The sequence below is a fragment of the Bombus pyrosoma genome, linkage group LG5 (genome assembly GCF_014825855.1).
Source record: "Bombus pyrosoma isolate SC7728 linkage group LG5, ASM1482585v1, whole genome shotgun sequence".
NCBI classification, from domain to species: Eukaryota; Metazoa; Arthropoda; class Insecta; order Hymenoptera; family Apidae; genus Bombus; species Bombus pyrosoma.
Genome location: NC_057774.1, coordinates 11,089,696 through 11,106,878, shown reverse-complemented (window position 1 = coordinate 11,106,878; position 17,183 = coordinate 11,089,696). Strand labels below are relative to the sequence as shown.

At 31.8% G+C, this 17,183-nt stretch overlaps 4 protein-coding genes and 1 long non-coding RNA gene across 12 annotated transcripts; 3 read left to right on the top strand and 2 right to left on the bottom strand.

Moving 5' to 3' along the window:
* The first annotated feature begins 240 nt into the window (after nucleotides 1–240).
* LOC122567765 (acetylcholine receptor subunit beta-like 2) lies at nucleotides 241–3,947 on the top strand. 2 transcript variants are annotated; one of them, XM_043726735.1, is made up of 12 exons: nucleotides 241–546; nucleotides 716–873; nucleotides 950–994; nucleotides 1,067–1,176; nucleotides 1,262–1,442; nucleotides 1,582–1,738; nucleotides 1,829–1,956; nucleotides 2,025–2,200; nucleotides 2,297–2,449; nucleotides 2,512–2,636; nucleotides 2,886–2,998; nucleotides 3,203–3,947. In XM_043726735.1, the coding sequence occupies exons 1-12, from the start codon at nucleotides 495–497 to the stop codon at nucleotides 3,410–3,412; spliced, it is 1,608 nt and encodes a 535-aa protein (XP_043582670.1). In that variant the 5' UTR covers nucleotides 241–494; the 3' UTR covers nucleotides 3,413–3,947. The 2 variants fall into 2 exon arrangements, with proteins under 2 accessions (XP_043582670.1, XP_043582671.1); XM_043726736.1 differs by having other exon boundaries at nucleotides 2,524–2,636; nucleotides 3,203–3,943.
* Nucleotides 3,948–4,029: 82 nt separating this feature from the next.
* LOC122567764 (E3 SUMO-protein ligase PIAS2) lies at nucleotides 4,030–8,016 on the bottom strand. Of its 4 annotated transcripts, none has more exons than XM_043726730.1 (9): nucleotides 7,527–8,016; nucleotides 6,581–6,747; nucleotides 6,233–6,334; nucleotides 5,968–6,112; nucleotides 5,578–5,868; nucleotides 5,389–5,490; nucleotides 5,021–5,261; nucleotides 4,532–4,948; nucleotides 4,030–4,428 (listed from the first exon to the last, which is right to left on the bottom strand). In XM_043726730.1, the coding sequence occupies exons 1-9, from the start codon at nucleotides 7,548–7,550 to the stop codon at nucleotides 4,220–4,222; spliced, it is 1,698 nt and encodes a 565-aa protein (XP_043582665.1). In that variant the 5' UTR covers nucleotides 7,551–8,016; the 3' UTR covers nucleotides 4,030–4,219. The 4 variants fall into 4 exon arrangements, with proteins under 4 accessions (XP_043582665.1, XP_043582667.1, XP_043582669.1 ...); XM_043726732.1 differs by lacking the exon at nucleotides 7,527–8,016 and adding an exon at nucleotides 7,212–7,520; XM_043726734.1 differs by lacking the exon at nucleotides 6,581–6,747 and having other exon boundaries at nucleotides 7,527–8,008.
* Nucleotides 8,017–8,640: 624 nt separating this feature from the next.
* Nucleotides 8,641–11,496, top strand: LOC122567763 (DNA polymerase iota). 3 transcript variants are annotated; one of them, XM_043726729.1, is made up of 3 exons: nucleotides 8,641–8,855; nucleotides 9,194–9,385; nucleotides 9,518–11,496. In XM_043726729.1, exon 3 carries the CDS (start codon nucleotides 9,568–9,570, stop codon nucleotides 11,293–11,295), a length of 1,728 nt encoding a protein of 575 aa, XP_043582664.1. In that variant the 5' UTR covers nucleotides 8,641–8,855; nucleotides 9,194–9,385; nucleotides 9,518–9,567; the 3' UTR covers nucleotides 11,296–11,496. The 3 variants fall into 3 exon arrangements, with proteins under 3 accessions (XP_043582664.1, XP_043582663.1, XP_043582662.1); XM_043726728.1 differs by having other exon boundaries at nucleotides 8,641–9,004; XM_043726727.1 differs by having other exon boundaries at nucleotides 8,641–9,132.
* A 443-nt stretch (nucleotides 11,497–11,939) lies between these two features.
* LOC122567769 lies at nucleotides 11,940–17,162 on the bottom strand. The gene is made up of 2 exons (XR_006316889.1): nucleotides 16,508–17,162; nucleotides 11,940–13,176 (listed from the first exon to the last, which is right to left on the bottom strand). It is a non-coding gene; the product is annotated as an uncharacterized LOC122567769 (long non-coding RNA).
* LOC122567767 (chymotrypsin-2-like) lies at nucleotides 13,332–15,831 on the top strand. 2 transcript variants are annotated; one of them, XM_043726739.1, is made up of 6 exons: nucleotides 13,783–14,019; nucleotides 14,086–14,256; nucleotides 14,384–14,543; nucleotides 14,624–14,873; nucleotides 15,012–15,149; nucleotides 15,569–15,831. In XM_043726739.1, the coding sequence occupies exons 1-6, from the start codon at nucleotides 13,947–13,949 to the stop codon at nucleotides 15,716–15,718; spliced, it is 942 nt and encodes a 313-aa protein (XP_043582674.1). In that variant the 5' UTR covers nucleotides 13,783–13,946; the 3' UTR covers nucleotides 15,719–15,831. The 2 variants fall into 2 exon arrangements, with proteins under 2 accessions (XP_043582675.1, XP_043582674.1); XM_043726740.1 differs by lacking the exons at nucleotides 13,783–14,019; nucleotides 14,086–14,256 and adding an exon at nucleotides 13,332–13,438 and having other exon boundaries at nucleotides 15,569–15,822.
* Nucleotides 17,163–17,183: the final 21 nt, after the last annotated feature.

The window sequence follows — 17,183 nt, the reverse complement described above, 5'->3', positions numbered from 1 at the left end:
AAAACAGCTAACAATTCATTTTAGTTACCTTTATGAACGCATTGAAACGAATACAGCTTAAATCCACTGAAACAAAAAAAAAAGCGAAGACAAATCTTAAGACGTAAAATGCTTGTACGTGATTTGGTACAGACTGAAGGCGCCAACCTGTGGACGATTTGAAAAAGATGTGCGCGCATCGTTAATGCGCATGCGCCGAGATGTGAATCTGTAACAGACGAAATACATTGAAGTGCAAACTGGAGCAAGTGTCATGGCGCTAACTTCGGATATCGATTTTGGTCCAGTGGGATGCAGAACGCTCATTTTCTACTGATAAGGTTTTCCACTTGTCACCCGGAAGAAAAATATCTAATATGATATCGATTTTTTTTTACATTTAATTAGGTTAACTCAAAAATTATTGTATATGTGTGCATAGGTGAAAGTGTTTTTACTGGGAGTGGTCACTGCCATCTCAATCTTACACAAATTTGTAAATAGTTACATTTAAAATGCGAATATTGACGTTTAGTATTCTTTTTAATGCCCTTCATATTATATTCGGTAAGTGTTTCACCTTTTTACATTGTAAGTGGTTGAGAATCGTTTAAGTTTCTTAAGAATTATATCGTAATGTGTGTTTCATGTTGTTGTGTGATTTGAATGCGATGAACTCTATTGTTCTTACATAAAAAGTAAAAATTATGAATAAAAAGATTTGTATTTCTTCTAGGTGCTGTTGGGTTAAAAATTTACGAGGCAAACCCTGACACAAAAAGACTTTATGATGACTTGTTGTCGAATTATAATAGACTTATACGCCCTGTGAAGAACAACACCGAAACCTTAACAGTAAAGCTTGGTTTAAAGCTCTCGCAGCTAATTGAGATGGTATAAAGTCATATTTTGCGATTTTGGTTGTTTTTTGTTCAACAAAGATATTGTTAATATTTCTTTTAATTTACAGAATTTAAAAAATCAAGTGATGACTACCAACGTCTGGGTGGAACAGGTAAGAGCTATTGAAGAAATACACCTATCATTATAAACATATTTTATTCACTGTCGATATTATGCATTTTAGAAGTGGATCGACTATAAACTACGATGGGATCCAGAAGAATACGGTGGCGTAGAAATGCTATACGTGCCTTCCGAAAATATTTGGCTACCAGATATTGTCCTATACAATAAGTAAGTTTTAAAGTATGTTACAACTTATTAGCAAGTATTGAATTTCATAATCATGAAAAAACATCAATTAAATTTAATTTCATAGTGCCGATGGCAATTACGAAGTAACGCTTATGACAAAGGCTACATTAAAGTATACCGGTGAAGTGTCTTGGAAACCGCCTGCGATTTACAAATCATCTTGCGAGATTAACGTCGAATATTTCCCATTTGACGAACAATCGTGTATTATGAAATTCGGCTCATGGACGTACAATGGCGCTCAGGTTATAACTCAAAAATATCGTTAATCATAAATAATTTTTTTAATACAAATCAAATAGAAATAAATTAATTTGAAGATACAAATAATTGACGTTAATGTTATTTACCAAAAATATACTTTGTAAAAACTTTTACTGGCAGGTGGATCTGAAACATATGAAACAAGAAAGTGGTAGCAATTTGGTTGCAATAGGAATAGATTTAAGCGACTTCTACTTATCAGTTGAATGGGACATTTTAGAAGTACCGGCATCCAGAAACGAAGAATATTATCCATGTTGCACAGAACCCTATTCTGGTGAGTAAACAAATATATTTGACATCTATATTAACATACAATTTATACAACGATACGAAATGTATGTGCATTTTGATATAATTCATACAGATATTACATTTAATATTACGATGCGAAGAAAGACGTTATTCTACACAGTCAACTTAATAATTCCTTGCGTGGGTATTACGTTCCTTACGGTACTTGTCTTTTATCTACCAAGTGATTCAGGTGAAAAAGTAAGCATTACAGAGAATAATAAATAAACGAAAAGGTATTTATACTGTAAAAAATTGAATTTTTACAGGTATCGCTGTGTTCTTCCATTCTCCTCTCGTTGACGGTGTTCTTTTTACTATTAGCCGAAATTATTCCACCAACATCACTAGCTATACCACTTTTAGGAAAATATTTGCTATTTACCATGATTTTAGTCACTTTATCGATATGGATTACCGTATGCGTTTTAAACGTTCATTTTCGGTAAACTAAATTCCATCGTAATAATTCTAGATTAAACACTAATTATAGTATCCTATTTATAAATTACCTAAAGTTACGTATAAATTTCTTATATAGGTCTCCATCTACGCACAACATGTCACCCTGGGTTAGACAAGTATTTTTAAATTGGATGCCGCGACTTTTAATGATGCGTCGGACACCGTATTCAACTCCAGAATATGATGATACGTACATGGATAGTGGATATACTAATGAAATAGACTTTAGGTAATTATACTACTGTTTATCGAATCCTGAAATAGAAAACTTTTCAGGAGTATACATTACAGTTTTCCTGATAGTGTTAGTGATTACCCACTGGAATTGAAAGGAAGTCCAGATGGGTTCGAAAGTGTCACCTCGCAGTATAAAAATATACGAGAAGACGATGCCCGGCATATACCGCATGCATCAGGTAAATATTTAAATTACTCTACAATATATAATATAATTGATACAAAATTTTATTAATCAAATGTATTGTGACAATGCATTATATGACACATATAAAGAATTACATGACAGCGATTGGAATAAATAAACGTGTATTGGAATTAACAGTAACCCCATAATTCATGGATGTATATGGCGCGGCACGTTATATTACAATTAATGTCATGTAATAGTTTCTGAAATGTATATTAACAATGAGATACTGTTGCAGTCACTGATAGTGAAAATACGATGCCACGACACTTGTCTCCCGACGTCATATCAGCTTTAAAGGGTGTGCGTTTTATTGCTCAACATATAAAAAATGCAGATAAGGATAATGAAGTAAGTTGATCAATAATTCAATAATTTAACAATTCATTGTTTGAATATTCATGTTTTACTTTTGATACTTTTCTTGGCAATTGAAGGCTTCAATTCGAAAAATTCTTTTTTAAAAATAGTATATATATATATATATATATATATATAACTTCTCGAAATAATATATGATACATTTTTCCCTCATATATTTTTTAATATTTCCAGGTTATAGAAGATTGGAAATTCGTAGCTATGGTTTTAGATAGACTTTTTCTTTGGGTTTTTACATTGGCATGTACTGGTGGAACACTTGGCATAATATTTCAAGCACCAAGTTTATATGATACAAGAGAACCTGTGGACCAACAACTTTCTGGGATATCGTTTCGCAATTATATGTATCCAAATGTAAATGCGGCTACGCAAGACGAATAAACTTTGAGATTCGTGGAACATATGACTCACGTATAAAAACCATAATACAAAAGTATTAAATTATTAATATTCTATTTATATGAATTTTATCTATTTTATTCCTTATAACTTTAGATCGAATTTCACAAACAGAAAGTCTATAGCAAATATAGTCTAAGCAGTTTTATTAACCCTGATCCACTAAGAAACTTAATAAAGAAGCAATTTCAAGAGGACTCAAATTTAATTACATTAATAACGCTAGTAATATAATTAACATATTTATATTAATATAAATATTTACACCTTTTATTTTCCTCTTTCATTTACATGTCAAGGTTAATAAGAAGCTTATACTACAAAATAAAGATAGCTTTATTATTTTGATGAAATTCCACAATGATGTTTTCAATAATGAAAAACTATATTAAGATATCTTATTAGTTAGATTGAATTTGATTTTCGAGACGTTTATTTACGTTAATTTACATTCTTTTCTTTCATCAATTAAAATAATGTGCAATCTCTCTCTCTCTCTCTCTCTCTCTCTCTCTCTCTCTCTCTCTCTCCCCCTATATATATATATATATATATATATATATATATTGATTATACAGAGGAATGCTAAGTTGTTATAGTTAAAAAGAAATATTATTTTGCTGATTTCTTTTTCAGCTTTAAGTACCAAAAGTAAAAATGTCATGAATTCACTTATACTTAACTTTATGTAGTAACTTTTTTTTTAAATAATCACAGAACTAACAAAATTTTGGTTTTTGTCCTGTACAAAATTTGGCAATTTAATAGTAGCAATAGATATAAAATATTCTATTCTAAATCAATTATCATTAATTCTGGTGATTCACTTGTACTGCTAATGGAACTAGTTTGTGACTTCTTTGGCGAAGAAGTACCACTAGCTATCTTTTTTATACTTTGTGTTGGTGTGGTATGTTCATCATCGTCATCACTGTCTGATATTAGATCAATAATAACAGCTCGTTTCTTTTCCTTTGGAGGTGTAAGATTGCTTTCATCTAAACAGTGATATGATTTGCCCATTTATATGTAAACACTCATAAACATAAAAACATGTATATGTCATATTTTTACACATATTAGAATGAAATAAAATCTCACCGAGGTCGACTGTATCCACATCGATTTTACGATCCTGCGAATTTGTAATAACTTTTGTTTCACTCTTCTCCTTATCCTTTTCTTTCTTTAGAACCAAATTTTCCCACGACCCATCTTGCAATAATTGAATTTCATTTACATCTGGTAATAGTTTCTTAGAGTTCAACACTTCTTGAAAGTAGCCATCGATAACGAGATTATCATATAACGCTGGATTATCACAAACTGGGCAATTCCATGTTGGTTTTCTTTCATTCATTTGAAGGAATAGGGATGCATCAAAACATTGTAAATGTGAACACGTCGATGCACGGCATGGTGTACACATTCGCATCTTGCCTAACGGACAAGCTAACGATACTCTAAGCGATGTTGTCGCTATTTCACTATCCGCATCTTCGTTAAGTTTCTCCTTAACTAAAAGGATCATTATTTCAATAGCATTCATTTTCAACAATACCAAATAGTTCTAACGACATAACTACTTACTTAAACCCCTTGTATAATCCGAATGTCGAACTCCCCTACTTTTTAACCTTGATAATAATTCAGCACTTGAAAGCTTTCGAACTAAATATATCGCAATTGCGTATCGTCTGCCGTAGTCTGCCGACCATGTCACGTGAATTTGATTCGCTACAGTAGGAGATAATTTAACTAGAGGACTAATATTGACAGGCCGTGGCGGCCTCTTTGGTTCTACTCCCGGCTTATTAGTAGGTATTGGATTCTGAAGTAAAAAATAAAATATTTCATTTGTGAAAGCAAAACATTTGACTACTTTTAATTTAGCTCTAAGAAATAATATTTTCATGTGTATATGTATATGCATATTCTTTATATTTCTGTCTACTAACAGGTAAAGGACACAGTTTTCCATTAACTTTTACTGCAATGCTTGGTGGAAAACAGTCCTCCTGTTCACACGATGTTTCTTGCAAACAAAATCGCATTTGTATCTGAAATAGCCATAACACAGATAATAGACTCAATAATCAAAAATACAAATTTAACATTAAGAAACAAACTCTCCCTGTAAAATGTACCTGTACTGTGTAATCCATTTTACTTCCTGCACGACAATCTCGTGAACTTGCTACATCTGTTGACTGCTGTGGTGTTAAATGAAACATAAATGTATTCTCTTGAAGTCTCATAGATCCTTGAGGCATTAAACTAGATGGCTTCAGCAATTCAGCCAATAAATCAAAAAATGGTAGCCTTCTAAGTCTAACATCTGGATGAACAGGATATTGATTTCTAGGTTGTATTTGCAATGGTGATGGTAAAACTTTTGGTGCATATGGATATGGATTATAGGCTGCACTTGTTGTTTGCTGAAATATTAATATGTCATATGAATATTAAAAAACCACTACAAAAAATAATATAGAAGTTTTATACAATTTTATATAAAAATCACATTACAAACTTACTTGCGGTGTTACATTGGCATATCCTGTTGACTGATAGACTGGATTTGTTCTAGGTGCTTGAGGTAGAGATGCTTGATGCGCAGGTGGTAAATCCTTTCCACTAGAAACTGAAGACTGTGACTGTTGCTGTTGACTGATAGCTTGTCTTTATATTAATTGCAAGTAAAAAACAACATTGTTAAATATATCTTATATAATTAATTATATACATTCTTCGTAAACTTATTTTCTTTGTGTTACCTACCTCTTTGTTCTATATATTTACCTTGTTGTGTAATAATTTCTGGAATGCATGTTTTGATCTATTTGTGGCTCCCCAGAACTACCTGTTTGACCATACATTTGATGTGCAGCTAATTGATCAGCTCTAAACAAAATTTTGAAACAAAAAATGAGTCTGAGACTTTATCTCAATAATCCACTGACATTTATAATACTTAAAGTATAACAATATGCCATAGTAGATATAAAAAGAAAATCATTTTCAACACTTCACTAAAATAAACAAACAAATAAGATATTTAAGAATTTAATAAATGGTGATAGAGGTAGTTAATGATTTAGTACAATCTACAAGAACAATTGTATTGTCATTAATAAATCTTATACTCACTGTATGGATTTATATAATTCACGTATTTTGAGCTGAATTGGATGGGATCTCAAACGTAACAATTCTATTGCACGTGCTTGTAATTCGTTCTTTCTACCTGATTTATTTCTACCAGCAAAACCAAGAAGCATCTGAAGTTCAGACACTCGAAAACTCAATATCATATTCTGCAATCATAAAATTATAGCATGCATACATTTTATATAGTACACTTATTCTAGACTGTTATTTTGATAAAAGGAAAATATATTTTATAAATAACAATGTATTAATAAGAAACAAATTAACATTTCAATTTATTATCGATTCTATTTATTTCAATTCAATTACATAATAAACATTTTATCTATTATATTGGCTTGTATAAACATAATTGCAGAAATACGGAGTAGAATTTGAGTACCAGGCATAAAGATCATACTTCAAGTTTTCTATTCTAAAGACAATCACACCACACACATAGAGCACTTTCATCCATATCCATATTGAATGAGAAAAATACAATAATGAAACAGAATTTATTTTTAATATTTACGAATATTTACGAATAAAATACATATGATTAATAACAAAGAAACACTGAGAACGATTTTAATTTAAAAAAAAAAATATATATATATATTTAGGTTACCTGTGATTATGAAGATATAGAAGTTTTCTATAAGCGTTATGCGGTAACGGCATAATTATAAGCACAATATATCGTAAAAAAAATTCTATTAATTAATCTCAATATTTCACCGAAGAAAAAAAATAATTATAACAATAACGAAGAAAAACGCGCTTAACAAGTACTAAGCGTCTAGTAATATAATTCACTGACGCAAATAAATCGCTGATAACCCGGATATAACCACGACAAATTCACAATGCAGACCTGCCGACTTTTCTCTAAAATTTCACACATAATCTAACTGCACTGCACCACTTTTAATACTTCACTCACCTCTAATTCTTTGGTCTCCGCCATCTTCTTAAACAATTTTTTTTGCGAAGCCGTCTTGCCTATATTATTTCCAACTTTCAATACAAAAATTCTCCTACCCCTTACTTATTCGAGTTGTTTGTATCGCAACTCGCTTCTATATTTTTCTTGCTTTTCAAGTGCGAGTATCGAATAATACTATTTTATGGCGCGAAATTGATTTTTACATTTCAATTTCGAGATCGTTTTAAAAAATCTAACTTTTTTAGGAAAGCTCAATTCCCATAAAAATTTTTAGTTCAACCGCGTGCGATGAAGTAATTATCGATATTTGACACTTCGTTCGTTCGAAATGCGAAAAAGGGTTTTCCAAGATGGCTGCTAACAATTTATTTGGAGTTCAACTTTAATTTGTATAATTCAATAAATGTACAACATTATAATAATTTCTTTGTTAATTAATGTTAGAAAAAGAGCTATAAAGGAGGTACTGAAGTTTCAAGAAAATCGTAAATTCAAGTTGCCTTCGTCTTCTTGAACTTTTAGTGAGTGTACAGGCGGAGGAAAATCTTTGAATATATTTGCTGGTCATGTTTTATCTATTAGATTGCAAACGTCCAATCAAACCTTTAGCATTCCTTTGTAACTGACATGCAATATAAAATGTTTTAAAAATATATAAAAATTGCAAATGCACATTACGATAACGAAACACAATCATATATTAGAAACACAAGTGCACAATACGATACAAAACCTATCAAATTTTCTAGAGTATCTATTTTTATAGTAATTCATCTTTACTATATTCATGATATATTCTTACTAAATGATCTACAATATGATTGGATTATATCTAGGGGAAACATAAGTTTTAATTTAGATTTTATCTATGTATTTTAAATAATTGCCCTAGTTTATTTTAAATATTATTGGCTATCACTTCATGAAAACGCATCATTACGTAAATATGTGCTGCATAAAAGTCTGTGGTGTGCTGTCTCTAGTGAAAAATATATTTGTATCATAAAATGATGATACGTGCATCTATCTTAAAACATTCATATGTACCAATATTTAGAATGCAATTATAAATACACATTCACACACGCGTGCGTACACGCACACGCACACATGCACACGCGCGCGCACACACACACAAAGATATCTTTAATAATTCAAAACATGGCTACCATGTGAAAAATAAATTAGTCGCATTACAGTTTGTAAACAAATTTCTATTTAGTTTTTGCGGTAGTTTTGTTTCGTGCTAGCAGTCGAAAGTTATCAGCAGTAAAAAGAATATATTTCTTCAATGAAATTTATAAAAAGTTCATGTGGCTTTCAGAAGTGAGTCATTCGTGTTTTTTAACAGCTCCAACTACAAATTAATGTCCGTTCAATGTGATCTAACGGATTTCTGGAAAATAAAAATATATCTATACATTAATATTCTATGTGGTTGTGAGATATAGCTTCCAAATGAACACTAAATAATGGTAACCTTACTTTATGATCTAAGGAAAGTTCTGAGAAATAATAATAAACTATTTTAATAGCCGTGCTATGAAGTAGTTTATTTAAGAACGAAAATGATAACTTGTTATACAATTATAAGTCTCCATATGTAAGTTGAAAATAGTAAACAGTTTGTATGTTTTGACTGCACAACTTAACCTATTTTTTAGATATATGTCTACAATTAAACATATCGACAAGTAAACACTTCTATATTCAACAATTATTGTAAAAATTTATGCTAAAGTGTGTTAATAACGTGTGTGTAAATAATAAAGAAAATTACTCTTTGTTAATGTCACGAATAAAATGAAAATCTGCACTTAAGAATATATTTTTCAGCAAATTTTTTTTTGAAAAAGGTAATAAACTAATTTTACTATTTGGCTTTATTCATTATGTTGATAATTATAATATGTTAATAATGATAATTATTTATAAATCATTTAGTTTTACCGTTTATAATGCTAATTGAGTATTTATTACTATTACAGATTATACTATGTTGAAATATTGAATAAGTCACTTATGTGATAAAGATTATATGTATAATATTGTTTGTAAATTGACCTCAATGGATTCTATTGAATTTGATGCAATTATCAGACATCCGAGAACCATAATTCATATAGATGTTGATTGTTTCTATGCTCAAATAGAGATGCTTAGGCATCCAGAGCTAGAAGGCAAACCATTGGGGGTGCAACAAAAAAGTATAGTAGTGACAAGCAACTATTTAGCACGAGAACATGGAATAAAAAAATGTATGTCAGTACAGGAAGCTTTACAATTGTGCCCAGAACTGGTGTTGGTAAACGGTGAAGATTTAACAAACTATCGTCACTATTCTGCTAAAGTACTGGAGATATTGCATCAGTTTACTCCTTTAGTTGAAAGATTGGGTCTTGATGACAATTTTATGGACGTAACTTCTATTGTACAAAAATATATGAATTCTGGAAATAATTCCGAGTTAAATTTAAATATTAACATGGAATATGAAAATCCAGTTGGTAAAGTATTTGGTCCCTCCGAAGAAGAATGTCCTTGTGGCTGTCATGCTCGATTAATTATAGCTTCCAAAATTGCAGCAGAAATAAGAGAACGAATTTATAAAGACTTGCATATTACATGCAGTGCTGGAATAGCACATAATAAGCTTTTAGCAAAACTGGTGGGATCATTGCATAAACCGAATCATCAAACACTAGTATTCCCATGCAGTGCACCTATGTTCTTGTCTACTATAGGATCTGTATCTAAAATACCAGGTGTTGGGCAAAAGACTGCACAATTGTTAATTTCCAACAACATAAAAACAGTGGATGATCTAAGAAAAACACCTTTGGAAACCTTGGAGATGAAAATTGGTATTGACTTAGCACGAAAATTGAAAGATAATGCCGAAGGTATCGACGAGACCGTTGTTAAACCAACAGGAAAGAGACAGAGTATAGGTTTAGAAGATGGCTTCAAGAGTGTTTCTTTGGTAGCTGAAGTAGAATCAAGACTAGGAGCACTTCTGAGAAGATTAACAGAATTAGCTATGGAGGATGGTAGAATTCCCATTGCTATGAGATTAACTGTTAGGAAACATGATTTCAATAAACCAACTTCTGGTAAAAGAGAAACTCGACAATGCGCTTTACCGAAACACCTATTGCCTTCTACAAAATCTGGTGTTTACGATCATGCTAAAATGCTGGCACTAGCAATGAAGCTATTTCACCGTACTGTCGATGTTTCTAAACCATTCCATTTAACTCTTTTAGGAGTTGCTTTCACGAAATTCGAAGAGAGATCTTCTGGAAAGAATAGTATTACATCTTTCTTGCGAAAACAGGTCGCTGTTCAGTCTGTTCTAGATATAAGTTCGGAAGAAGGCGTTTCCGACATTAATCTCGGATCACCAATGAGCGTAAATCAAGATAGCAACGACGGTTCTGCGATGAGTACCACCTCCTCTCCAGTTTCGAAATCAATAGGTGCTAACAACCAGAGTGCGGACGATGATGTATTGAACGAAATAGAACCTTTACCAAAAAAGACTAGATTGGAAGTATGGTTGAGTGGACGTAGAGAATCTCCGAGCAACGAAATGGCTGATCTTCGACTCAGTCCTTCATCACCAATGCAATTATCTCCGAAAATTGATGCGGCAGTTCTTAAATCTTTACCCATCGATATACAAAGAGAAGTGACCCGTTCCTGGCCGACGACTAGTAAACCAAAACCCAATAATATACTTAAATACTTCATAGCCAATAAGTGACGGAGCTCTATGGCCTAGAATATAATATAGCCATCATTATGTACACACTTACACACCTACAATATTGGATGGCAGCACCATGTGATACTATGAATTTAAGTTACTAAATATTTTAAATCAATTTACGATTTTGGGTATTAACTTTCTGTATACACATATTTTCTAGAACATTTACATTAAATGAATGTTGATATAAAGTAACTTTATCGTATAATTTTGATCATTTCATTAAACATCACTAAAAAGAAAAAAGACCAATGTGAATTTGCATGGTTGTATAAAACATATTTTTATTCATTTTTTTTTTTTTTTTGACGAAATCAAGCACAATTGATGCTTAAATTACCTAGAATAGTTGGACTTTTTTGAGTTGCTTTGCATTTAAGGTGTATTCATAAAAGTGAAAGAAAATGAAAATGTAAATTGACTATCAATGAAAAGTATTTCTATTTAAGTAGAATTCTTTATTATAAATCAAAGATAAAGTATTGTAAAATAAGTTTCATTTTCATCTTTCACACATTCAATATGTATGTTTTATATGATCTTTAATACTATCACGTATTTCTTAATGTTTAATATTGTTCGGATGAATAAAAATTAAGATTAAGTAAGTTAAATACTTTTGTATTAGAATTATGTTCTATATAATTCGCCTCTTTTTTTTTTCTCTCGCTATCTTCACGATTATTTCACTGTGAGTATTTCAACGGCAGGAAAGTATTTTTATTTACACTTAACTAGTGTGCGTGATTGATGCACTTTCAAACGTAATCCGTCTCGTTAAACGAGGTGCTGGCATTTGATTTTGTACGTACTATCTAGCTATTAAATTATAATTGTATGATTTAAAGTTTAAAAATGAAACGAAATAATGTTTATATTTTTATTACTATCGATGTTATTCTATGTGTAACGGGTGTTACAAAAGACATGCCGTACAGAAATACTCAATCGCCCCTATCGTGCTACTGGTAAAGAGCACCGTTAGAATAAGATAAGCGTAATTTATAATATATAGTTACATTAAAAATATTAGACAATCATAAAGTTTTATCGATTCGGTATGGTACAAGGTGAATAATTACAATATACGTTTAAGCGAAAACGGATAAGACAAAACGAAAAAAAGTAAGCCAACGATTCACGCAGTTTCAAATTATATTATATTATACACACGTTTACTTTCACACGATTTACCGAAAAGCATATGTGCATTAAAGCGTGATCGACGGCAAGTGATACTGAAACAGTAGCTTTTGTAAACGGTCATACTTAAATAAGGGAACGGACAATTTATATATATATATATATAGCTCGAATAATAACAGAATAAAAAAATATATATATTATATTATATTATATTATATTATATTATATTATATTATATATAATATATATATACGCGATGAAAAAAGTTACTTATGGCCAAGCTTTTTTTCTATGTTTATTTATTTTCTTGTATGCACGGGAGAAGCGGTACAGTTCTGATTATTAACTTCTGGTTGTGAGATATATGAGTATTTTATACGTATATACCACGGGGAATATGAGCGGTTGCGACACCCATATCCGTTCGTCAATGTCGAAGTTCCGATTAATTAGAATAACACGCAATAGCTCGCACTTCTCAGATAATTGCGTTGATAGTATTCAAGAATTAAAAGCAGGCAATGCAGATTGATGTTGAGTTTGATTTTTGTACAAGCAACGTTACATCGACGGTTCATATTACCTCTGATTCATTTAAATAAAGGAAGTTCAAGTTGTACGTCTTTGATGTCCTCTTCTTTATTATAATATATTCCATTGCGTTAAAATATCCTTACTCCTTGTCCATTTCACAACTCATCCAACATCTTTTTAAACCACACCTAGTAGCTGAAATCATCGAAGTAAATCATCTGAAATCATATGTATATCTCCACTCAAGTTATTAGAAATGAAATAGTTTCTGTTTACGTATGCGCCTCTATGGGCATTATTGCTCCAATGTAATATAGCGATATTTAAAAGCAATATGAATTTAATTTTAGTACACAGTGCGCTCGTGTATGACGACAGAATTAAACCTTTACCACTACCATGCAATTTGAATGAGGCCAATCACCCAGCCACCGTCTCTGAATGGAACATAATCAGGGTGAGTCATGTCATAATGGAATAAATTGTGCAGCTTTATGACTTTTTAAATTGTCCTGCGCGCTCGTTTAATAAGGCTCTCGGATAATCCTCTTTGAGTCACTGATCGACAAAGAAACATGAATCGGGCAAACCGAATATGTAATCGTTACTACAGGTCGTAACTGAACTTCTTTTATGGAAAAACTGATTTGTCGCCATTTTTTAACTCTTTAAAGAATATAGTGGAGCAGACGCGATATAGTTAAAGAAGAAAATATATCTTAACTTCTAATGAACTAAAATTTCATCTCATAAAAGTAAACAAATTAAAATATACTTTAAAAGCTATTTCATTTGTAATTCTTAAAGGAGATGAATATAAAACAAAGATAAGATTGGCGAAAGTGAAACAAGACAAAAGTAAGATAGGAATGTCAGCTATTACAAATATTTTCCTATGTTGGCCCACGGTCGGAAAACCCCTATCGAGAGATAAAAGAATAGATTTTGACTAGAATTGCTAGTTTATGACTGTTCTCCTCTTAAGTGGTAGCGGTACCCGGTCGGTCACGAGTTTTCTTCGGTTTTATCGCAACATACGTGAGATACATTCGAATAAACTTTTTTTTGTAAGTAATATCTGACCTAAATTTAAATACTGGCCAGGTGTGTCTTTAATTCCCACGGTCATTAAAAGCATACTTGGTATAAATACTCCTGAAATGTGTCCGGTATGCCAGATTGATAGCTTATTCGTTACAACAACAAAAAACAAGTGTCTTAAAATGTTTTTCTTTCTTTATATCTTCGCCATTATAGCAATGCTTGAAGCATCAGGTAATAATTCTATCTAGAAAAATTAGCATTTATTCGTAATTGAACTTTCAAAATACAACGACTTAAAACTGTAAATTAAATTTAAAAACTAGTGAGATGTATTACTATATAAGATTATTAAATATAGCCGCAAGTATAAATGAAGTTCCAAAAATCGTCGGCGGTTCTGTAGCAGAGGACGGACAATATCCGTATCAAGCTTCATTACGTTACAAAAATCGTCATTTTTGCGGAGGATCTGTACTGAACGAGAGATGGGTACTAACAGCTGCTCATTGTTTATCAAGGTAGATATTAATTCAATTTCTGCAGAAAAAGCTAGGTACCTTTCTCTTTCACTGCTTATACCTACAACCTATCGTTTTAGTTTCAACGATACGTCCATAGCTGTCGTGTTGGGTACCAATACTTTAGACGAAGGTGGCGACGTATATCAATCTGAAAAAATAATTGGCCATCCAAAGTACAGTTCTATATTGATTAGAAACGATATCGGACTGATCAAGGTGGACAAGGACATCGTTTTCGGAGACAAAGTGAAGCCTATCGCGTTACCTAATGAAAACTTCGGCAAAATAGATTATCCCGCTGTATTATCTGGTTGGGGAACTACTAGCGTAAGTACCGACTATTGTGAATTATAATTTTAGCATCTTTCTTTTATCAAAACAATTATATTATATTCGTTAATTTTTCTTTTTCCTTATACTTGAATGGTTGTGAATGCGGTACCAATTACATACAAATGATTAAAGTATCCCGGACAAACGCCGAACGATCTATATCACATACAGCTAAGTGTAATCGATCAAAAGCAATGTTTAAACGCCAGCTTCCGTGTCACCAACGACAATATCTGCACACTTAACAAGAGAGGTGAAGGCGCTTGTCACGTAAGTGCATTACGTTTAGTACTCGAGAAGAGAGCCCTTTCATGTCAAAGGATCCCTCAACTAAAGCAGCACTTTTCTTTCTTATTTGTCGCGAAAACCGTGTCGTCGAGAGTGTAACAACGAGCATTTAAGCGACTATTAAGTTTCTCTCACCTAGTTCGAACAGAATTGCTCGAAGTACGCGGACGAAATTCCAACCTTCTTGTTGTTAGTTAGATCGAATGTTTGTGTCGATAAATGAAGTATTAAGCTTTTACGTTAGTATTATGATTTACAATATGATGCACACTTATCAATATACTTATATATATTTGCAGCATGAAAACATTAGTTTATTCTATTAGTTAAGGATGAGATATTGTTCTCTCTTTTTCTTTTTCTAATAAATTATATATATCGAATTATTTATTGTCAAACAGGGTGATTCCGGTGGCCCTTTAGTTGCCGACAATGAACAAATTGGGGTTGTATCCTGGGGAATACCATGTGCAAGAGGTCGACCGGATGTCTTCACCCGTGTCTACAGTTATATCGATTGGATCAAAGATCACATAGAAAATAAGAATTAGATAGGGAGATGATTGAATCTAATTAAATTACAGTTAAATGAATATTACATGGTGGATTATGTATACCTTCGCACTTTGTGATTTCTCAAAGAATACAACTATGAAATAAATTATTTAATTAATTACAAATGTGATATCTTTCTTTCATGTTACTTATAAGAGGAGAAAATGTTAAAGCAAGAAGGGTAGTCCAAGAACTTTTAAAATAAAACCGTAATCTGGGCGAGAGACTAAACAAACGTGCCCCGTCTTAATAAACGAAGAGATCGCATTCGTGCGTTAGCAAAGTATTAATTTACCGAGCAGTTGTTCTGTTCGTTTTATTCAATTTCATTTCCAATATACTATTTGCATTTCTTGTATGTTTTTCACATTGCATGATAGCTGTAATTTATGTCAAGTTATATACGCTGCAGTGCGTCCTACGCTTATGCAAATGCACTTTAAGGTGACACTAATTTTGCGGCTCGTATGCACAAATTAATGTCACACGTACCCAATTCGTTGAATTAGATAGAACATTTAGGAAGCCTATAACATTTATACGGGAAAACACATGATTTGTTATAATTATAAGCACAGTTAAAATTAATTATAGACACTTAATACATATCTAATACACAAATACCGGATAAATCTTATAAGATAAATCTTAAATCTTGATTTGTAATACATACTTTTGTTTCATATTTTATTTACCTATTTCTCACTATTACATGTATAGTCTTCCTTTAAAAGGTCATGCACTCGCTAAATTTTAAGAAATCAAAATAAAGATCTTGAACTTACGCATATTCAATCCTTGGAAACGAAGTGATAAAGCTTTATTAAAGTTAGAAATTTATTTCTGCGCTAAAATTGTGTGACCGATGATTGTATAGAGCGGAAGAATAAAAGGTATCCTTGATATTAAAATGCAGTAAGAAATCTTCAATCTCAATTTCGGTCAAGCGTCGAATAACCTAAATTCAATGGCGCATGTCCGAATTGTGTGCATCGAAAATCGTTTCAGGACTAAGAAGGATGCTGCACGTAGTAATACATCCTTGGAAAGTAAATTTCGGATATGCATAAAATTTCAGAATTATTATGCATTTCATTTATAACCGACATATAAAATATTTTATTGATACTATTTAATCGAGTAAGAACATAATTAATTGAAGTAATAAAGGTTCTTTGCGATTAAGATCTAACAGAGATCACAATACCTTTATAAACCCCTCTGGCTACACCACTGGTAGCACTTATTCAAAGATTGCCAACATCGAGGCCAAGGATGCGCACTGCTACCCCGACCTCGCCAATGTTTACAAAGCACGTGTAATCTATGACAGATTGCCAATACTCGAGGTGCATCGGACCTAAAATAAATATCAAGTTAATGCAATAATTTTTTTTAGGAAATTCGATGAAGAACAGTGATAATTTAATAGAGTGAGAAAGAAAACCTGGACCGTGTACT